The 23,895-nt window shown below is 46.5% G+C and overlaps 1 protein-coding gene across 2 annotated transcripts in view; it reads left to right on the forward strand.

The window, feature by feature from the left end:
* Positions 1-23,895, forward strand: part of Glra1 (glycine receptor alpha 1) — an 87,965-nt gene that overhangs the window by 58,789 nt on the left and 5,281 nt on the right. For both annotated transcript variants that reach the window (XM_075992550.1, XM_075992551.1), the window contains exons 4-8: positions 4,044-4,267; positions 6,432-6,514; positions 8,577-8,714; positions 12,495-12,709; positions 19,093-19,239. In XM_075992550.1, the coding sequence (XP_075848665.1) occupies positions 4,044-4,267; positions 6,432-6,514; positions 8,577-8,714; positions 12,495-12,709; positions 19,093-19,239 (807 nt within the window). The remainder of the gene's footprint in view (positions 1-4,043; positions 4,268-6,431; positions 6,515-8,576; positions 8,715-12,494; positions 12,710-19,092; positions 19,240-23,895) is intronic.

Raw genomic sequence — 23,895 nt, forward strand, 5'->3', positions numbered from 1 at the left:
CATTAGATATTAAAATGTTAAATTAGACACCATAAGGAAGGAAAGAGGGAGAAATCCAACTCTAAGTGACAAATAGGAAGCCCTCACGTGTTTAAAGTATGGATGGAATGGATGGGTGGATAGATGATGGATGGGTGGATGGATGGATGGATGGATGGATGGATGGGCGGTCAGATGGATGATGGATGGATGGGTGAGTTAATGTCTTTCGCTGGTCTTATAAGCAAAGCAAATAATTGTCCAGTTACCAGAGAGCAGAGTGTCAAGGAATCTCAAGTCTTGAAAGTGGCATGAGTTGATGCTGAAGATAGTTGGACTGACTATACCTCTGAGTGCCCCCAACTTTGGGAATTTGAACTGCCTTTGAGAGAGTGGTACCTTAAGTCCTTGGTTGAAGAATTCCATTGTTGCCTGCCTGGTTCTGAACTTGCACATGGATTCCACATATGTCAAACACCAAGCCAGCAAAGTGTAAGGCTAAGAAGCCAAAGCAGCCCTTGACTTTCAGCCCACTGAACCACTCATTTTGATATCTTCTGAGCTTCATTCCCAACCGTTTACCTACCCTAAAAGGAAAACTCCATGGTGGGAGCCTGCCTAAGAAATAGATTCCAGGAGGAGCCAATGGTCATGGGGAGAACTCAGGAGCCAGGGAAACTGTCAGGAACTGGAGGCCATGGGCCAGATAAGTCAGGCACTGGGGACCCTACCATAGGCTGTCCCAGTCTCTGGCCCTGACTTTCATTTGTCATTTCATTATGAGAGCCTATGGGATCTATTTCTTCTTTCAAATGATGCACGGTTCTCTTTGTTTGCATACATTACTTCTGCTAAAAAGAAAAAGAGTAAGACATGGATATAGGAGGGGACTATTGGGGGTAGCAGAGCTGCTGCGGAGAAAACACGAGTTCAGCCTCATCCTTTCCAATTGCTGCCAACCACACCTGGGAGGAGCCACTCTCAGGGGGGAAACACTCAGATGGGAGCTCAGCAAGAAAGCCAGGGGGTACCTAGAGCATCCAGCTCCTAAAGGAAGTAGGGCTTAAGTTCACAGAATTTGCCAGGCAACAAGGGCCAGAGCATCCAAAGCAAGAACCAACTTCCTCCATCCAAGTCATGTTTTCACTAGTGGGTTGGGTCAAGAGGATCCCAGCCCTAGATTCCCCAATCCATAAACCCTGTTCTTGGACACATCCCTCAGTCTCTCCAAGCCCATTTCTCCCCCTTGTCATATGAATCGAAGTGTTTGCTTGCAGAGCTTTTGTGAGAATTAAACGTGTGTGGCAGTATGGAAAACATTTTAAGAAATGTCACTTCCTTTTCTTCCTTGAAGCTACATGCCCAGCCTTGACATGTCACTAGCAGGAACATCAAAAGCATGACTGGGATTTGGGGATTGGAGGCTTTTTCTACCCAACCATTCATAGTCTGTTTACTCCCAGGTGGCTTTCCCAGAACCCATCCTAACACACTCTCCGCATAAGCTCCAAAGGAAAAGGAGAGGAGGGGCTAGCTTCAGAGATGTCACCAACAATGCAAGAAAAACAAAAGCCAACATCCAGGGTTGGTGAGATTGCTCAGTGGGTAGAGGTACTTGCCACTAAGCCTGACAACCTGAGTTTGAGACCGGAGTCCTACATAGTGGAAGGGAAGAATATGCCTCTGGAAGTTGACCTCTGACCTCCACATCTTCACTCATATGCTTGTGCGTGCACATACACATACACAGAGAGACACAGACATACACACGTGTGCGCGCACACACACAGAGATTAAACAAATATAATTAGAATTTTTTATTTTTATTTCTTTATTTTTATTGATATGTATGGGTATTTCACCTCATGTATTTCTGTGCGTGCAGTGCCCATGGAGACTAGAAGAGGGTGTCAGATCCCCTGGAACTGGGCTTTTAAAACAATATCCAGGCCTAGTCCTCATCATGGGACTCATAAGACCTGAGATTATGAGACCAAGTGTCACCTTCTATGGAGCTTGAGGGACAGGCTGCAATTAAATTATAGGAAAATCCTATAAAATGCTTTGCAATGTTTTATGAAGCTATCAATATTTCCACCAGAATGGAGCACACAGGAGGCAGTGGACGGGGGTGAACTGAGTGTGGGAAGATCTCACTTATCCCTGCTAGTGACCGATCAAGACTGATGAGGGCTCAGAAGCAGCTCTCCAAAAGAAAAGACAGTATGGTCTCACTTTTATGGCACCCTTGGAGAAAGAGTGTTATCTCGAATGTGTGTGTGTGTGTGTGTGTGTGTGTGTGTGTGTGTGTGTGTGTGTACCAAACACAAATATGGGTGTGGGTGAGTGAGTGGGTGCATGGGTATGGGGGATGTGCATTGTGGGTATGTGTGTATGTAGACAAGTAGGGGTATGTGGGGGTGTATGTGTGTGCACACACATGAGTGTGCATGGGTGTGGAGGTATGTACATGGATGTGGGTGTGTGCATGGGTGTGTGTGTGTGTGTGTGTGTGTGTGTGTGTGTGTTATTTCTTCAGGGTTGGCACCAAAAGTCAGACTTGGGGTCATTAGTCTTTGGGAGAGTAATGCCCTTTGGGTAGCTCAACACTGATGCTCTGCCCTTCTGCCTTGGGAAACAAATGCACCCCAAATTCTATTTACAGTGCTACTACATTTGTGGACCCCAACTTTACAGTACCTTTTCATCAAAATTAAAGCACTTTCCTTTTTTTAAGACTTATTTTGGTCTTTATATGTTTGTTTGTATATGAGTGGGTGTATACAGTGCCGGGAGAGGCCAAAAGAGGGTGTCAGGTCTCCCTGAAGCTGAAGTCACAGGTGGTTGTGAGCTGCCATGTGGGTGCTGGGAATTAAACCTGGGGCCTCTGGAAAAGCAGTCAGTGCTCTTAACCACTGAGCCATCTCCCCAACCCCTAAAAGACTTCCTATTGAAATATTTTTTAATGGAATATTCCTTACCTACACCTGCCCAGTGTCCCGACAGCTTTTCCAGGTGTGAACAAAGCTAAACTTTACGATAGGAGAAAGCAGCTGAAGAAAACCTCGGCTGAACCTGCCTGCACCGCACGAGTCTCCTGTATCCTAGCATGACCTCAAACTCCACAGCTATGAATGACCTTGAACTTCTCTTTTTACACTTATTTATTTACAATGTGGAGGAGTAAACTGGCTGTGTCAATACACACCTTTAATCCCAGCAGAGGCAGAGGCAGGTGGATCTCTAGAGTTCAAGGCCAGCCTGTCTACAGAGTGAGTTCCAGGACAGCCAATGCTACACAGGGAAGCTGTCTCAAAAAAACAAAAAATAGAAAGTTAATATAACAACATGTTAACAGGAAGCTAAAAACAGGGAACTGGGGAGATGGCTCAGCAGGTAAAGGTGCTCACCATCAAGCCTGGTGACCTGAGTCCAATCCCCTGGACCCATATGGTGGAAGGAGATGGTAACTCCCGCAAGTTGTCCTCTGACCATTACATGTGTGCTGCACACAAGAAAGAAGGAAGGAAGGAAGGAAGGAAGGAAGGAAGGAAGGAAGGAAGGAAGGAAGGAAAGAAGGAAGGAAGTAACAAAGAAAGAAGTGTTTTGATTTTAAAGAACAAGAAAACAGATCTATTACATTAGTCGTTGAAATTTATTTTTTAAATTTTTTTTTTGGTTCTTGTTTTGTTTGTTTGTTGTTTTAAGACAGAGTCATGTTCTGCAGTCCTGACCCATATCTGCTATGTAACCCATGTTGGCCTCAAATTTATGACAGTACTGCCTCAACCTCCTATGCTGAAATTACAGGCATGAGCCACCATGCCTGGCTAAAATCCCTTCAAAGTAAATCATTTGTTCTAAAGTTCAGATTTATGTATACTTAGCTGAGGACAGAAAGGAGTGAATGTTGGTTTCCTGGTGCCCAGGCACACCAGGGGAGGCAGGCACACTCAGCCTCTTCCAGGATAGGTTTTGGAGCCCACGAGCCATAAGCACCCAAGTCCTCTGAGAGTTGGCACCCAGAGCCTAACCCCACCCCCACTGCTGTCTTGGGGCTGCAGGACTACAGGGTCAACATCTTCCTGAGGCAGCAGTGGAATGACCCCCGTCTGGCCTACAATGAGTACCCTGACGACTCCCTGGACCTTGACCCGTCCATGTTGGATTCCATCTGGAAGCCTGATCTGTTCTTTGCCAACGAAAAGGGAGCCCACTTCCACGAGATCACCACTGACAACAAATTGCTGAGAATCTCCCGGAATGGCAATGTCCTCTACAGCATCAGGTGAGTTCTGGAGCCAATGATCAGCACAGAGAGAGGGTGGGACAAAGGCTTGTGAGGGAAGGTGGCGTTTAAGTCACCCTGTGTTTCAACAAAAAGGCAAAATAGACTTCTCAGACAGGATCGGTAGCAAGTCTAGAGGAACAAAGCTTGCCAAGACACAGCAGCTTGGCGGTAAATGGGACCACCGGGTAAATGGCACGTTCCGCGAGGATGAGCCAGGGTTGCTGCCTCCCTGCCTTAAATCCCACTTGCCTTGTATTAAACCTTGGGAGTCAGGACCCCTCCCCCGCCTGTAGCCTATAGACATTAGTTAAGTGCTAAACTTTCAGAGTGTCCTGTGACACCCACTCCCTGTCCCCTACACACACACACACACACACACACACACACACACACACACACACCTCTAGTCCCTACTCTCCTCCCCCAGGGTACAGGGACAATGGACAATGCAAATGGAAAAATGGACTCACGCTCGCACACTGGCATCTTGGAGAACGTACCGTGCAGAGCTCTGCTTATGTATTTTATCATTCTATAACTCATGAGTTAGGTTTGATGATCCCGTTATATACATCAGAAAAGTACGGATGTGGAAACTTAGGAAACCTTCCCAAGTTTTCGTGGTTCCTGTCAGAAAGTAAGTTCTGATAGGGTACCAGTGTGGGTCCCATGCCCGCTGGAGAATTAAAAGAGCTATAGCTTTCCACCTGGGTCCCGGGACTTCTGGAGAATCAGAATGTCCATGGGCCACCGCTTAATGTCTTCAGATCAATACATGATAATGAACAGATGTGTTCTGAGTTAAAGGAGCTTCAGAGAGCTAAGTGACCATCCCTTCTACCTTCAGTTCCTCAGTGGGAGAGACGTCTCACCTCCTATTCAGAGAGGAGCCTTCAATAACCAGGATGGGGCAGGCTGGAAAGGGCAGAGGCTGGGCTGATCCTGACCCTCAGAGGGGACTGGGCTCAGTACCCCCACAGTCTGTGGGGAAGGGACATGGAACCCTCACCACCCTGCAGATTGACTTCACCCTAGCAGCCACATTTAGATGAAGAATGACACGGGTCTTGGAGTCAGCCACCAAGGCCCCCCCAGCTGGTGGGTTGCTGGAGGGAGGGTCACCTCTGCCTGGAAATCTCTGCTGCCAGGACAGTTTCATGTCTCTGGGAAGCAGAGTCCCGGTGCAACCTGACAGAAGGACAGGTCAGCAGAAAGCAATGGTCCCAAGGTCATTCCGCATCTGGAAATTAACCCGGTCTGACAGCTGCCCTGCTTCGGAGCTTTTATCTTCAGAAATGGGCCTTGCTCATTTTCTCTTCACTCCCCCCCCCCCCCGCCCCTTCGCTGCATCCCTTCTCCTCGCTCTTTCTCCCCATCCCCCTCCTGCTTTTTTTTTTTTTAATGTCCTTGGAGGACATCCACACACCTGTGGTGTGAGCCGGAAGGGACATTCACCAAGGGCCAGGTGTGTAGCTGCGGTGGTAGTGGCTATGTTCTATGGAGACATCTCTAACTGGGTACCTCAAAGAAGTAGGGCTGACCTCAGGACAGCAGGGAGTTATGTCCACCAATCCCAGAATCAGCTCCGCCTGGGGTGTCACTGAAGGGGTTCCCTCTGGCTCTGGGGCTGCAGCTTTTATAAGGGTTGAGCACTCCCAAAATAAATAACTGGCCCACTGCTCTCCACCTGTCCCTGCCTGAACCCACAGATGTGAGTCAGCTGTGTGGGAAGAGTCAGCAGTGGGGGTAAGGGGACTCACTTTTGACAGGCCCCGTGTGTGGCTGGAAGCAGCCAAGAGCCATGTGCAGCACTTACTGCTGAAGCATAGGAGCACCTGGGGCTTGGGACTCAATGGAAAACCTGAAGGAAGAACTGGTGTAGGGCATCATCTGGCACCCCAGCAAACTGCTAAAACAGAGGTCTCTAGTGTCCAAGAAAGTTTCAGAGAAATCCAGAAGTCCCTCTGACTCTGGCCACCTCCTTTCCATCTGCATCCCGGGAATTTGGAAATGTGAATTCCAAATTCCAAATGGAATTCTTCTCTAACCACTGGTCCTCAGGTCTCCGGTCCCCTCCCTAAAACAATGATTTGGCAAAAGGATGGGGGCACAGACTCCTTAAGTGTGGTCCCCATATCAGCCCAGTCCCTTCTCTTCTCAGAATCACCTTGACGCTGGCCTGCCCCATGGACCTGAAGAACTTCCCAATGGACGTACAGACGTGTATCATGCAACTGGAAAGCTGTGAGTCCCTTGCCAGAATCGTTTTGAGGTTTATGTTTGGTTCTGTTTTGTTTTTTAAAGGAACCAGGCTCCTATTTACCCATTGCCGGGCAGAAATTCCCTAATCACTGGAACCCAGGAGAGTACTTTTATAGCTCAAAGTGTCAAAGAGGGGGGGTTCTTTGAGAATATACAATAGAAATATAATTTCCCCCACTCTATCTCACTGGGGTACAGACTTTGAGGTCAGCCGCATCCTCCCAGGAGGAAGCACAGTGTCAAGTCCCTTGTGAATGGGTCTGCTAGGAATGAAGAGAAATGGCCTAGAGAAGTCATGGTCTGAGGATGCTCACCAGCAGGGGAGGTAGACAACTAGAGAAGTCATGGTCTGGGAAAGCTCACCAGCAGGGGAGGTAGACAACTAGAGAAGTCATGGTCTGGGGAAGCTCACCAGCAGGGGAGGTAGACAACTAGAGAAGTCATGGTCTGAGGATGCTCACCAGCAGGGGAGGTAGACAACTAGAGAAGTCATGGTCTGGGGATGCTCACAGCCTGGGAGGTAGACAACTAGAGAAGTCATGGTCTGGAGATGCTCACCTGCAGGGGAGGCAGGAAGCTAGAGAAGTCATGGTCTTGAGATGCTCACCTGCAGGGGAGGCAGGAAGCTAGAGAAGTCATGGTCTTGAGATGCTCACCTGCAGGGGAGGCAGGCAGCTAGAGAAGTCATGGTCTGGGGATGCTCACCTACAGGGGAGGTAGACAACTGACTGCCCAAGTCATTCTAGCAAAGAGGAGTTAGTGGAGTGTATTGTTGGAAGGAGGAAACAGAACCAGAGGAGAGGTTCAGCCAGTCCAGTGTCTGCCACATAAGCATCAGAACCTGAGTTTGGATTCCCCAGACCCATGTAAAAGCCAAGCACAGCCAGGAATGCAGAGATGGGCAGATATCTGGAACTCACTGGCCAACCAACCCAACTGAAGCAATGTGTTCCATGTCCAGTGAGACCTTGTCTCAAAAACTAAGGTGGTTGTTGGAGAGATGGCTCGGTGGTTAAGAGCTCATACTGCAGGGCTGGAGCCAGAGGACCTGGATTCCCAGCACCCACAGGGCAGCTCACAACTGTAACTCCAGTTCCTGAGGATGCGACACCCTCACATAGATAGATATGTGTGCAGGCAAAACACCAGCCCACATAAAATAAAAATAAACAAAACGTTTTTAAAAAGAAGAACACATATATTGCTCTTGCAGAAGACCTAAGTTCAGTTTCCAGCTCCCACACTGGTCGGCTCACAACTATCTGAAAATCAGGCTTCAGGAAAATCTGACACCTCTGGCCTCTGAGGCCATCTGCATGCATGTAACACTCTCACATACACACACAAAAATAATAATAATAACAATAAAATATTTTCTAAAAATAAATGACATGGAGAACAATTGAGAAAGACATCTGACATCAGCTTCTGGCTTACACACACATATTCACATAACCACATGAACATATATACATATATATATATATATATATATATATATATATATGCTACACCACACACACAAGGTAGAAACTACCTAGGTCATGTACGCCAAAGGAGGCTGAGGCAAAAGGATTGTGAGTTTGAAGACAGATCCAGCTAGATAGTGAGTTTGAGGCTAGCCTGGGCTACATGAGACCATGTCTCAAGAAAATAAAAAAGAGCTGGTCCTGGAGCAGAAATCTGGTTGCCTTGATTGGGCCACCATTTCCCACCTATGCCTCTCATTAAGATCACACCTGGTAGATTCACTCCCCAAAGGAAAACCTGTAGAGAACAAAAGGGGAAGTTTTTGGGGGTGGCATGTGCAAGAAGTGTTGGTTGTCAATCATCCTTCTTCCTGGAGTGAGGAGCAAGGGCCCCAGGACCAAGCTAGATGGGAGGGCTGGGGAATGAATTTCAACAATTCACCTCCTATACAAGGGAGGTAAAGAAGAAAAGACAATGGAATTCCCTGACCTCCACTGTGATCTAAGGAGCCCCCCACCCTAAGTGTAACACAGAGACCTTGCTGCTGACTGTTCCTTCTCCTGATCCGTCCCAGTTGGATACACCATGAATGACCTCATCTTTGAGTGGCAGGAGCAGGGAGCGGTGCAGGTGGCAGATGGACTGACCCTGCCTCAGTTTATCCTGAAAGAGGAGAAGGACCTGAGATACTGCACCAAGCACTACAACACAGGTGGGTGCCAGAGACTGTCATGCCATCCCCAGGGCATCTCAGACACCATCCAGTCGCAGAACTGTGTGGTCTGTGTTTATCAGCTGGTGGTTAATGGAATAGGTTTGGACCAAAAAAAAAAATGCCATTAAGATGTTATTTCTGTGAGTCCTGGAGATGCTAACATAAGCCCAGGCCACACCTAATTACAAAGGAAGCTAGTAAATACTCTTTATTCTGGGTAGGGGGTCCTGCTGCTGAGGCAAGGAGGGGGAGTTGGTAGACGGAGTGTGGGCTCTGCCACACAGAAACTTGTGTGCAGAAGTAAAGTGCTTGCCTTGGACCCACCCAAGCAAGAGGGAGCTGGGAGGCCATGGTTCTAAATGGTAATCAGTAAACATTAGAAATTGGTCCATTCTCTGGGAGCCATGGTGGGTAGAGAAGGGGAACCCCAGATACTTGGTCAGCTGTCTGTCATCCATGACGGGTCTAACCTTTGCTAGGAGAGGCTGAATTTAGGAAGGAACTGGGATTAGACCATAAGACCATATATACCCCATCTCAGACAGGAAGCTAGCTCGTGTGAACACTGTTAGGAGGGGCAAGAGGACCAGTGTGCTAACTGGCATACTCGTAAGAAGCTGTGCCTGACCCCAGCTGAGCAGAGGGGAGGTGTACCTGCTATAGGAGAATGGCAAGTCCAGGCAGACAGGGGCACAAGAGAAGCCACTGTATGTGGAAGCCCCTGTGAGAGACAGGCAGCCTGGGCTCTGCCTGTCTCTCTGGGTCACTGCACAGAAGTCTCCGATGGCTGAAGATGTACTTCGCCCCTGAGTGTGCTGACTCTGAGATAACAGGACTCCCAGTGGCCACCATGAGTAACCACTGACCATGGGTCCAAATGACACAACATATCCTCCCAAGCCACAGGCTTTACCAGTGTGCGGCATTTTCCTTTTTATCCCACTCTTTCCTGGGCTGGAATTGACTGACAGAATTTAATAGTGTATGTATTGAAGATGCACACCTTAGTGTGCGTGCTCTCTATTGTAAAATGGAGACCACAATCAAGCTAATGGATATGTGCCTCACCTCATGCGTGTGCATGTACAAACACATGCACCTAAGATCCACCCTCTTGGCAAAGGGCTGAAGGACTGTGTATATGGATCAGGACCAGGAACACAGTACAACATCTCCAGAGTTTAATAATCTTGCATGACTGAGTCTTTGCACCCTTTGACCACTATCTCACTTAAACTCCACCATTCCACCTTCTGCTTCTGTGAGTTTGCTTGCCACAGTCCATATGCATAACTGAAATGGAAAAGTACTTGTCTTTGTAGCTGGCTCACTTCACTTGGTAGGAAAGGGCCTGCCAATTCCATTCATATATTTGAAAATGGCAGGATCGATCTATCTATCTACCTACCTATCTATCTATCTATCTATCTATTTATCTATCTCGTGTGTGTGTATACAAATATGTGTTACTATGCTTGTGCACAAAGAAGTCAGAGGATGGCAGGTACCTTCCTCTATCACTCTCTGCTTTCTTTTTAAACTGGGACTAACATATGGGGTAGACTGGCTGGCAGAAAGCTCCTGGGATTCACCTGCCTCCTCCCCAGCACTGGGATTACAGCTGCTCACCCAAACAAGAATTTCACCCAATAAGCCATCTCCTCTGCCCAATTTTCTTATTTTTAAGACTAATACTCTATTATTTTTCTCTTCTCATCCATTGCATCCTGATGCAACAATAACCTTTTATATATCCATCTGGAAAGTAAAGGAAGGATTTCAGAGACGTGATTGTTCTGTGCCCGCAACAGCATTACTGAGAGCAGCCAAGAGGTGGAAAGAGGCGGATGGGCAGGGAACCTTCCCTCTCCTTCCCTCCTCCACTCTTCACCTTTACAGTCTTGGATCAAGCCCTATGAGGACAGATGTGAAAGATGGACAGGGCACTGATCACATGGAGCCCCATGAAATCTCCTGGTCCCCAGCTTCAGTAGACAGGAACTTAGACCCTTCCCTGGGACAGGCATGGTCCCAGTTCCAGCAATACATGAGTGAAAAGAGAAAAAAAGGCTGCACAGTCCAGTGCCAAAGATCGAAAGAGAGAGACTGGCTGACTCCCTCACTCACCAGCTGTTCTGTGACTTAAAGGCTTGGGTGATCTCAGGAGCAGAGCTGAGAACACACCAAGGAAAGGAGCCTTCTGCCACTTTGTGAATAAGCGTTCCTGCAAGAGAAAAGGCATTTCCTGGGCTGAGGGAAGGAAGGGGAGCAAAGATACTGGCAAGATAAAGTTCAGAAGAGTAACAGAGTAGGCATGCTCCAGACAAGGACAGGGGACAGAGAGTGACCATTAGGGTAATGGAAGAGGGAAATTGCTAGAAATACAGGTCAGAGGTCAACTGGGCAGGACAGTCTAGAGAGTTTGAACTCTCCTGTAGAGAATAGGAAATGTTTCATATAAGAAAAGAAAGAGCAAACAAAGGGATTCTTAAGCAGAGTTGGGATTAAGTCACTTTAAAACCCAAGAGTTGAAAGAAAGAAATACTTAGGAAGAAATAAAGATGTCCAAGAGTGTGGGTATGAACATCTCAAATAAGAGTCATCAAACAAAAGGTTTACAAGAAGTGATAAATTGAGTCATGTTTGGGGACACCAGAGCAGAAGGGCCTGGAAACTCCACCTGTACTCTCTCTTAGCAAAAAAATAATGATGGTGGTGGTGATGGTGGTGGTGGTGGCGGTGGCAGTGGTGAGTGAAGATAATTAAATAATTAATGATGGTGAAGATAATGAAAATGATGAAGATGGCAATTAAGCTGATCCCAGTGATGGTGGCAGTGATGATGGTGGTAACGATTCTGAAAGGACAATGGTGATCAAGAGGACAGTGATAATGACGTTGGTGATGGTGAATTATAATGATGACAGTGGTTGTGATGGTGGTGGCAAATGAGGCTGCTGAGTACCCACAATGTGTGAGGACTGTCAGAGTTCTTCATAAGCACCATCTCATTTCACCCCACTAAAACCATAAGAGCCACTATATGAGGGCTGGCAAGAGGATTCCAAGGGTAAAGCTCTTGCCACTAAGCCTGGCAACCGTAGGTTGCTCCTCGGGAGCCACATGGTGGAAGGATAAATTCACTCCCACCAGATGTTCTCTGACCTCCACACAAGGGCCATGGTATGGCATGCCCACTTGTGCATACACACCCCACAAATGAATAAATAAATGTAAATTTTTAAAAAAGAGTCACCATATGAAGTGTGTATTGTTCATCCTTTAGTGTTCCCAGGAGGTTGTCTCCAGGACCCCCTCAGATACCTAGAGGCAAAGATGCCAAAGATGCTCGAGTCCCCTTGGCAGAGTGGGGCAGTGTCTGCATATGACATACACACATCTTTCTGCACACATTATCTTAGGGTGACTGACAATACCTAACTCAGCATAAATGCTGTGTACACAGATGTTTGCCTGTTGTCTGAGGTGCGATGACAGGAACAAAGCCTGCATACATTCAGAGGAGATGAACTTCTTCTGAATATTTATTTCTACTTGCACTTGGCTAAAACCATCAATGTAGAACCCACAGATATGGAGGGTCAACTGTGTTACACCATTGACCCTGGGTGAGGAAACTGAGGCACAGAACAATTCAAGCACTTGCCTTTGAGTACAGACAGCAGGGGGCTGAATCAGGACTCCAGTCAAGCTGACCCTAATACCGCTGCTACCCTCTCTCATGTTCCGTGGCTCCTTTGCTGTCATTCCTTGCAGGTAAATTCACCTGCATTGAGGCCCGGTTCCACCTGGAGCGGCAGATGGGCTACTACCTGATCCAGATGTACATCCCCAGCCTGCTTATCGTCATTCTGTCCTGGATCTCCTTCTGGATCAACATGGATGCTGCACCAGCTCGTGTGGGGCTGGGCATCACCACTGTGCTCACCATGACCACACAGAGCTCTGGCTCCCGAGCCTCCCTACCCAAGGTGAGTGGCACCATTGGGGAGTACTGAACCCTAGAATAGAGAAGAAGCCAGCACCCCTCATCCCTGCCTGAGACATGAGGAGCATATAGTGTGTCACAATGTATATGCATGCTGCATGTAGCATTGTTTCCAGAAGTCTCTGTCTGGACCACAGTTTCTAGGTTCTTAGCATCTTATTCAAAGAATTAGAGGGTGAGGGAAGATGAATACAGTTTGCAAAATAGTAGGAAAACTTTATTCATAAGTAAATCCAGAATATAAATTAGGTACCCTGCCAAAGAGAGCAGCAGCAGGTCACCTGAGTGAGAGAGGGCTCAAGGGTCCAGTCAGTGTGTGGGACTTCTTTTTATGGGTCCTGGGTGGGACTGATGACTAATGAATATGATCTGGGTGGTTCTCTATTGTGATTGACAGATTCGAGTTATATAAGCTTTATCGTGCATGCTCTTGTCCAAGATGCATCTGATTTTAATCATATGTACACCCAATTATGTAGAGGTATAAAACCGTAAATAAGGGTCAGGGTATGGTGGCACACACCTTTAATCCCAGCACTTGGCAAGCAGAAGCAGGTAGATCTCTGAGGTCAGGCCAACCTGATCTACATAGTGAGTTCCCAACTAGCCAGGACTACATAACGATCCCCTGTCTCAAAACAAAGAACAACAGCAACAAAAGATGGTAAAGAGAGAATTTTTCCCTACCAGTTTGTTCAGAGGACACACTATGCCGTACCGCTCATGATTCCAAAACCAAATCAGACCGGATCAGCCCCCTCCTTCCTATACCCAGATACAGCCAGGAAAATATTTGAATAGAAACTATCCACAAAGGGCAAGTTCTTCATGGCCATTATCCATTATCTATCCACAGTGGGCATACAGCATGATGCAGGGGGGTAGGGGGACCTAGGTTGTTACATGCATTGTCTGGAGAAGGGTGTATGGAGTCCCAGGTTGCTAAATTATTCCGTGCTTGTCTGACTCAGCGTTCTGTCTCCTCAGTCCTCCCACCAGACTCAACACAGACTGCTTGATTCCCCCTTAGCACTAGACATACCTTCTGTTCCCTACACTGCTGTCCCTCCATGCCCCCCAGTGAGGAATAACTCTGCCGCCATGCCCCACTCCTTGACACCCTCCTGAGACGTACCACACCACTGCCTATCGCTGATTCGTCCTGCTCTGCATTTCCCTAATGCCAGGCCCAGTTTCTGCTCCATTCACTCTAACTGTCCAAGGCACTTCCCACTCTGTCTGCTAGCACCCGACACAGCACTGTGCTCTGCTATTCAAGCCAGGCCCAGGCTGGTGATAAACAGTGTCTGCACCGTTTCCAGTCAGGACCACACATCGCTTCTGCTTTCACACAGGGACACCGAAAGAGTATCCGAGACACACTCCACGACCTTCACCTACATTCACCAATTGTTAGTACTTATGTTTTGTTTATCTATATAAGGAGATAAGATAGACACAGAAATAGCCAAATAGTATAGAAAGATGCTATTTGTAGATAAGGTAGACAGATATACTAGATGGCATACATGTAGACATAAATACATTCGTGCATGCATACATACATACATACATACATAAACACTTCTAGCTAGCATTAAGTATCAACTCAATACAACCTAGAGTCATCTAAGGGATTCTCAACTGAGGGGTTGCACAGGTCACATTGGTCTGTGGGCATGTCTACGGAGGGATTGTCTTAATTGTCAATTGATGTAAGAAATCCCAGCCCACTGTGGGCAGTGCCGTCCCTATGTAGGTGATCCAGAGCTATGTAAGAAAGCTAGCTGAGCACAAGTGAACAGAGAGGAAGCCAGCAAGTAAGATTCTTCCCTCCGTGGTCTCTACTTCGAGTATCACTCTGAGTTCCCACCCTGATTTCCCTCAGTAACCAAATGTGACCTGGAAGTGTCATCCAAATGAGCCCTTTCCTCCCCTAGTAGCTGTGGGTCAGAGCATTTGTCCCAGCAACAAAAAAGAAACAAGAACAGATAGACAGATCATACATATATGCATATATACATATATACATACATACATACATACATGACAGACAGATGAGTAGACAGCTGGAGGACGTTATAGAAGATCAATGATATATAGATAGATGATAGGTTATTAATAGATTGAGAGATACTGAGAGTTGATTATTAAACAGATGATAGGCATAGGGTAGGTTATTGATCAATTATTCTACCTCTTTTTGCCTCTTCTGAAGCTCTAGTCATCATGTGTTGGTGGCTTTGGTGGTTTCCCATGAGTCTCTGTGGCTGTGCTCCTCTCCCCTCATTCTTCCCCACATACTCATGATCTCAACGCTGCTGACTTCTCTCCACATTCTCTGGTTCTTTCTTCTACCTCCTCATACCCACTGCTGTCTCTCTAGTGAAATTCCCATCTTAATTATTGACTTTCAACATCAGAGTTTTCGTTTGGCTCTCTTATAATTTTTACCTTTCTACTAATGTGTCCTGTTTGGTGAGAGAACGTTCTCAAATGTTCCTTTAGCTTCTTTGTGTTGTTTTTGTTTTATTTGAGACAGACTGCTCTGTAGCCCAGGCTGGCCTTGAATACATGGCAATCCTCCACCCTCAACCTCCTTAGTCATGGGACTAAAGATGTATGTATGAAACCACGCTCAAATTCGTATACACAGTTCTTTCAATTGCTTGAATATATTTAAGATAACTAATTTAATGTCTTTCTCTATCCGGTATGATAATGGCACACATGCCCTTACAAGGCGGAGACAGAAGCATCAGGAGTTCTAAGTCATCCTCAGCTATACAGCAAGCTCAAAGATATAATATCCTATCTTTAAGAATAATAAAAATAAAGGAACTAGATACATGGCTTAGAGATTAAAAGCACTCACTGATCTTGCAGAGGACCTTAGTTCAATTCCCTGCTCCCACAACACAGCTTCCTATATATCCAACCCCATAGGATCCAATGCCTCTAGCCTTTTGTACAAATACTCATACATGGACACAATGCATACACATAACTAAAAATAAAATCAAATGTTAAGCCTGTTAAGTCTGATATCTGGTGTCCTCAGGTGCCACCTCTTTGATCCATATTCTTTTTTTCCTGTAACTGGGTCATATTTTTCTGGTGGGAGAGTTATTTTTTGTTTTGAGTTGTTTGTTTGCTAGTTTTGCACACCTAATAAATCGCTCATATTACACAATACAACATGGCAATTTTTGGAACTCGGGTTCTACCCCCCTAAGGACTTATTGTTGACATTTATTCTTTGTCCGAGCTGGTTCTGTGAACCCTGTATTCTGTGTTATGTCAACCATTGAAGTCTGGCTCACTCAGCCTGGTGGCCACACAAAAACCACAGATTTTTATGGAATGTCCCCCATCTCCTCCTGAGAAAGTCTGCTAGAGTCAGCATTAGCCAGGCAGTGCACCGCTTGGCTTCAGCCTTTACTTCCTGCTGGGGGTCAGGGTGTCCTGGATTGTCCATGAACACTCACAGATTAGCCTGCTGTGATGGCATCTTGTGACGTAGCTCGCTTTCCTGAACTTTTTATTTGGCATTGCAAAGGCTTGAACCCAGGCCTTTGAGCTTGCCGGGCAAGTGCCCCACTACTGAGCTCTTGCCCCAGTCCCCTCTTTCGTGTTTTTGATTAACCTATCACTTTGCCTCAGTGCCTCTGATAGCAACTGCCACTAATTGTTTTCAACCAATGTCCCCCCAATTAAAAAGACACAAATGAAAACTGTTCCCAGGGCCCACTCCAAATCAGGTCAAAGAAAAGCAGCCTGTAAGCAGACGTTCTAAGGGGACAGCAGAGGAGGCCAAAGGCGGAGGGCAAGGCCCTGGGAACCAGAGTCAAGCAGCTCCTCTGCCCTCTCCAGTGGCTGCCTGGTGGTTGGTTATTACTGGGCTTTTCCGGTTGCTGATTTTCAAGGCTACTGTGGTCTGGAGTGTTAGGATGGGAGAAGAGCCAGTTAAAGCGCCCGAAGCCCCCAGGGGAAATGAATCAGGGCACACAGACTCTCTACAGGGCCGATCACAGCCTCACTCTGAGTTCCACCAAAAGATGGAGATAACTGATATCCAACATCCAATGGCTGGACAAAAACAGTGCTGTGTATCCATACAATCAAATATTATTAAGCCATAAAAATAAACTGTTGAGGCCTGGAGGGACGGCTCAGCCGTTAAAGGCTAGGCTCACAACCAAAAATAAACTGTTAAGGTTGGAGAGACAGCTCAGCAGTTAAGAGCCTTGCTTCTCTTGCTGAAGACTGACATTGGGTTCCCAGCACAAATGTAGGGCAGTGCATAAACCACCTGTAACTCCAGCTCTAAGGGGAACTGATGGCCTCTTCTGGCCTCCACAGGCCCTGCACTCATGTACGTCTACACATACAAATGCATGCATAGACATACAAATAAATAGAAAATAAATACTTAAAAATAAATAAATGCAAATAAATCACCACTGTTGTATGTAACAGATGAGCCTAAAAAATATTATAAGTGAGATAAACCAGGCATGGAAGGAGACATGTTGTAATATTATTTCTTAATGGAATTCGGGACTGTTCAGAACAGAGAAACCACAGAAACACAAAGCAGATTAGTTGATCTTCAGGGTTGGGGAAGCAGAGACGTGATGGGTAAAAGATACCAGCTTTCAATTGTTTTAAAGCAATGCTGTGAACTTGCTAGTCTCTCCACAATCCAGCTGCTTTTGTTGTTGCTGTTGTTACTTTTTCGTCCATTGGAGGGGGGATGGCACATATAAGCAACAGAGTCACAGAACTTAGGAGAGTTGGTTCTTCACTTCCACCGCGTGGGTCCTGGGGTTTGAACTCAGGTCATCAGGCTTGTCAGCAAGTGCCCTTTTCCACTGAGCCATTTCTCAGCCATCAACTGCTTTCCTTGAATAAATTCCCTCAGGATGGCTATGAGCCTTTGGTATTAATCAACAGAGGTCTAGGTCACGTGACTGTAGCAGTTTCTGCCAGTGCGGTCAATGATTCTGTGAAGGCACAGTTTCTGAGGGTCTGACAGTGCTGCTTGCTAACAGCCTCCTTTCATGCCAACACTCAGTCCAGCATCCTCCCAATCTGGGATATGATGCTCCACTCCAGTGCGCCATCCTCCTCTCTTCCCTTCTCACGTCGGCATCATATCTTTTCCCTGACATTCTGCCCAGCTTGTTCCATGTGCTTTCTCTATCTTCCTCTGTTCCTTCCATCCTAATATCCCAGCTGAAGAGCGGAGGGGAGTGAGGGAAGTTACTGAAGAGCAGGCAATGCCCCATCCACACGCAACACAACAATCTCCTCTTATCCCCGGGTATCATACTCTAGGGACACTCCACTGTGCTCTCTCTCTGGCAATTGCATGCAAAGACAATGGTACCAAACCCTATATGCCATATTCCTTTCCTATGCGTACCATATTTTGTCGACAATGTGTTCTGCCGTGGTGCTGGACAGATGGCTCAGGGGTTAAGGGTGCTTGCTGCTCTTGCAGAGGACCCGAGTTCAGTTCCCAGAACCACACTGGGCAGCTCACAGCTGTCTATAACTCCAGCTCCAGAAGATCTGATGACCTCATCTTGTCTCTGCAGATGCTATACTCACATGCAAATATACACTGAAACGTATAATTTAAAAATAAAATTTTTAAATGTATCCTTAGGCTGGAGAGATGGCCCAGTGGTTAAGAGTACTGACTGCTTTTCTAGAGGACCCAGATTCAATTCCCAGCACCCACATGGTAACTCCTAACTTTCTGTAGCTGCAGTCCCATGGGGTCCTCTCTGGCCTCTTCAGGAACTGCAGGCATGTGGTACATAGACACACACACACACAGAGAGGCAAAATATCTATATATAAAAAACATAAAATAAAAAATAAACCTGTAAAATTAAAAAAAGGTTAGGATTTTCTTAAAATAAAAATGTGTTACTGATGTAGATCTTAGCAATGTCAACAAAAGGTACTTTCCATATTAAATTGAGAACTTTGCCATTTTGTTTAAAAGACGCCTTTTGTAGCTTTTCTGATCATATCCAAATTCCCAACATCTCTGTGTTTGCACTTTGGGGCCATTATTAAGTAAATTAAGCTTTGGCAGAGTCCATCTGATAATGCGCGTGGCCACACCGTGACTGGTAGAAGGGTAGTGAACGCAGAGTGGATACGCTTGGGAGAGAATGGCTTATGTTATCGGCAGGGTGGAGTAGGAAAACGCGAGAGTTCATCGCACTGTTCAGAACAGGGCAGGACCTAAAGCTTACAAACTGCTTATTTCTGGAATCTTGCACCCACTATTTCCGGACCTTTTCCTCTCCCCTCACCTCCCCATGCTTTCTCCCACCTTCACTCCAGGTGTCCTATGTGAAAGCTATTGACATCTGGATGGCTGTTTGTCTGCTCTTCGTGTTCTCGGCTCTGCTGGAATATGCGGCCGTGAACTTCGTGTCCCGGCAACACAAGGAGCTGCTGCGATTTAGGAGGAAGCGGCGACATCACAAGGTAGGCCTTTGGGGCGTGGCCTAGGGAGGGGCAACTGGTGGACAGAGGAAGAGCTAGGAGCAGTCCCGTGACCCTGGCTTCATTGGGCTGTCCCAGGGGTAAGGCAAGTGAGAGTCAAGGGTCAAACCCTGAAAACCTTAACTTTTCCCCTTATGAATGATGACGTGCTTGGTTACAGGAGCCTCTCTTTAACCACAGCAGCAGTGCTGTAGGGATTATCAAGTGGCACCAAGAAGCAAATGCCCACAGTCATGATGATAATCAGCTTCATCCTGTAGACAGGGCAGGCTGGGGCAGGCCTGCTGCTTGCTTTCTCAATGTGGCTTCAAGCTGGCCTGTCTCTGGGATCAGTTTCATCATCATCTATAAAAACTGGCTTGGTAGGAGACTACGCTGAGGATGAAGTCAGAGGTTCCAAGGAAGCTTTAAACTTTCTTTGTCCCTATCTCACCAGTGTCAAGGATTAAAACTATTACACACACAGCTCCCTCTTAGTATGGTAAACATCGGCAAACATGATTCAATTCATTCTCGCCAATCGACCACAGGACAATCTTCCTGGGGCCTAGACAGCAAGGTCTTTCTATGTCTGTACTGGAAAAGATTTGGCAGGCTGGATGGAGCTTCCTAGAAGGTATAGCCCTTCCTACTGCCCTTTAGGAACCAAGTGTCTCCTTTGAAATAGTAACCATTTGTAGGCAGAAGCAGGAGGATTGGGGGTTCAAGGTCAGCCTGGGCTACAGCATAGCACTGTCTCAAAAAAAGGGGGGGGGGTTGGGGTGTGGCTCTGTTGGTAGATTGCTCACCTAGCATTTGTGAAGCCCCCAGTTCCATGCCTCACACTGCATAAATCCAGACGTGAGTGCACACCTATAATCCCAGTACTTGCAGGTAGAGGTAGGAGAATCAGAAGTTCAAAGTCATCCTTTGCTATGTCAAGCTCAAGATAAGCTTGAGCTACATGAGACCTTTTCTCAAAAAAAAAAAAAAAAAGTAAAATGAGGTGCAGTGATTTCCACTGTAATCCCAGCACTCTGAAAACTGAGGCAGTAGGATCAAATGTTCAAAGTTAAAAGCTAGAAAAGGTTATCTGAATTAGAGAAAGCCTCTAGGCAGCTATAGAGAAGCCATCATCCAGACTGGGCAAAGACTTTCCACTGTGGCTGCTGTGGAGTCTCCATGTTCCTGTGAGTTCTGTAAGTCCAATAAAATCATTGTTGAGGTAAAGAGATCAAGGCTAGCCTTGGCTACAAAGGGAAGGAAGAGCTGGAAGGAGAGAAGGGAGAGACAGAAAGGGGTAGAAAGGGATAAAGGGAAAGGGATTGGAGAGCTGGCTCAGTGGTTAAGAACACAGTCTTAGCTGGGTGTTAGTGGTACACACCTTTAATCCCAGCACTTGGGATGCTGAGGCAGACAAATCTCTGTGAATTCAAAGCCAGTCTGATCTACAGAGCAAGTTCCAGGACAGCCAGGGCTACACAGAGAAACCTGCCTCAGAAAACAAACAAACGGGGAGTGGAGAGATAGTTCAGTGGTTAAGAGTACTGGCCGCTTTTCCAGAGATCCTGAGTTCAATTCCCAGCAGGTCACAACCATCTGTAATGAGAGTTGGTGCCCTCTTCTGGCCTGCAGGAATACATGCAGGCAGAAAACTGTATAAATAATAAATAAATAAACGTTTCATTTGAAAAAATAAAGAACATAGGACAGGTTCAATTCTGAGGATACAAATGTTAATTCACAACCACTGGTAACTCCAGGAGATTCAATGCCTTCTTTGACCTCAGAGAACACTAGGCACATACATACTTACAGGCATTCACACATACACATAAAATAATTTTAATGGTTTGTTCACTTTTATTTTATGTACATTGGATGTCTTGTCTGCATGCATGTCTTTGTGAGGATGTCAGGTCTTGGAGTTACAGACAGTTGTGAGCCACCATGTAGGTGCTGGGAATTGAACCCAGTTCCTCCAGAAGAGCAGTCAGTGCTGTTAACTGCTGAGTTATCTTGTCAGCCCCTAAAATAAAATTTTTTAAGGAATAAAATATATAGAAAGCCACTTGAGCCACGAACTTCTGGCACCACCTGAAACGCTTGCCACCTTTAACAAAATTGAGTACCCATCCCCATGTGTATCTACACAATGGAGCTGCCCTTAGGCAGAGCACACACGCTCCAGCTCACCCCAGACCCAGCTCACATCATCACTCCCCTTGTGTACAGATGAACTGATGTGAGCTCATTCACAAGGCTCTGCACTTGGTCCGAGCATCAGAAGCCAAGGTTGGTTACTTGGGCCCACACAATAGAAGACCTCCCCATTGGCATCTGGGTGCGGCTTGACTGGAGTCCTGTAGATCTGGGCTGTAGAAACTTCCCTTGAGTAGGAAGCCTACGCAGGTTTTGGAGCTTTGATGATGAGTGGCAAGAAACTAGCTCCAACCTGGATTTCTCTAGGCCGATGATCTGGGCCAGGCTCCCCAAGTCCCACTGTTTTCCCACATTCCCAGTTGTTGTCTCATTTGCTGGGCAGAGAACATCCAGTCTTCCAAGTCCCTGGCCCACCTCATTAGAAGGATCACTGGGAGGCTTCTGTGGGGGCCCAGACTCAGCAAGAGCTCTGGATCCCTCCTGTGGGTTCCATACTTGCTCCATCCCCAAGTGTCTCCAGGAAGATGAACATGCTTGTGCTGTCACCTGCTGGTTGTAGTCAGAATAGCAAGCCTTTTCCAGTTACTCCTTAGGTTTTTCTTTTCTCCAGCATACAAGGGGCCACTGTCTAGCTAGAAGGAGCCAAACCTCTTTCCCTACCAATGTGCAACAGATGGGAAGGTGGAACAAAACTCTCCAAAAATGTTTAGGAAAGCTACTGTGGTGTTTCCCATCCCAATAGAGCCCATTATATGCAGTGGGATTCATGTGGTGGAGGGGCTCCTGTTTGTCTAGAGATGGTTCATTGTGTACAGGAAGCACTGATCATTTCCTGCAGTGTCATTCCAAGGTTTTCCTCTTATTTGTCTTTTGAGACAGCTCATGTAGCCCGGGCTGGCCTTGAGCACGTGTGTGTGTGTGTGTGTGTGTGTGTGTGTGTGTGTACACTCACAAGTATCCATGTATGTCTGCATGTGTAGAAATATGGAGATCAAAGAATAACTTGTAAGAATACATTCTTGGGCTGAAAAGATGGCTCAGCAGTTAAAAAGCACTGGCTCCTTTTCCAGAGGGCCTGGGTTCAATTCCCAGCACCCATGTGATAACTCACAACTGTAACTCTAGCCCCAGGGGATTGAATATACTGATACATTCACACCAATGCACATAGAATAAAGTTAAATAATATATATGTATATATATTATTTAATCTATGCATATATATTATTTTAAAAAATAACCCATGCTTTCATATTGTATGGGTCCTGGGGATTGAACTCAGGTTTTCAGCCTTAGAAGCAAACACTTTTTACCCACTTAGCCTTCTTATCAGCCCACGCCTGTTTTGTTCATTTTTAAATTTTTTAATTTTTTTTTATTTTTATTTTATGTCTATGAGTATTTTGCCTGTGTGTATGTATGCTCCTGGTGCCAGAGGAGACAAAAAAAAAGGGGGGCACTGAATCCTCTAGAACTGGAATTAGATACAGTTGTGAGCCACTATGCGGGTGCTGGGAACCAAACCCAGGTCCTCTGCAAGAACAGTCCGTGTTCTTAAGTGCTGAGCCACCTCTCCAGTCTGACCTCTTCTAGAGCATTCAGTGTTGCTCAGTGTTACAGGCCTTAGCTCTGAGTTAGAGCGGCATATGTGTGGAGACCATTTACACTTCTGGGTCATCCATTACCATGCTGGGTCATACAGTACCACACTGGGTGTCTGCACCGGTACTGTGTTGTGTTGTGTGGTGATAACCGCCATAAAAAAGTGAGGGGGGACACAACCATTTCTATTCTCTGCCTCCTAACAGCAAGGGCAAGTTCACGTTTGGATATTGTAAAGTCCCAGGTCGCTTGCCAGGTCCTGGGTCTAGGAATGTGCTGGCTGCTGGATTCCCCCACTCCTCATTTTGGCCTTGGTGTGAGGCCTCCACCGCCTTCCAGTGTTTGCTCTGCACCTGTCTTCCCTCCCTCGCACTCTGCCCCACATTCTCTGCCCTCCACAGTGAATGCTGAGCCAGATGGGCTCACTGATCGTTTCCTGGGCATTAGTCATGTGTCTGACGCAGGATGCAGCACCCCCTTGGATAAACCAAAAGAGTGAAAAGAAGAAAATATTTAAAAGGAGGCTGGGTAGGCTGGAGAGCTGGCTCAAACATTAGGAACACTTGCTGTTCTTGTAGAGGACCCAGGTCCGATTCTCAGCACACACAATGGTAGCCCACACTGCCTGCAGCTCCAGGTCCAGGATACCCAGCACTCTCTTCTGGCCTCTGAAGGCACTGTGTGCACTTAAAACGCAAACATACATGCAGGAAAAACATCCATGCACATAAAATAAATAAGTCTAAGAAAAAAATTGAAGAGGCTGGGGGCTGATGAAGATTTCATTTATTGAAGTAATAATCTTGCTAGCACTGGGAGAATTTAACTATCCTGAGGTCAGTGGCAGCCTGCTAGAAAGTCCTTAGCAGAACACAGCATAGTCGCACACGCCCA

This window comes from Microtus pennsylvanicus, chromosome 11 (assembly GCF_037038515.1).
Source record: "Microtus pennsylvanicus isolate mMicPen1 chromosome 11, mMicPen1.hap1, whole genome shotgun sequence".
Classification (NCBI taxonomy): domain Eukaryota; kingdom Metazoa; phylum Chordata; class Mammalia; order Rodentia; family Cricetidae; genus Microtus; species Microtus pennsylvanicus.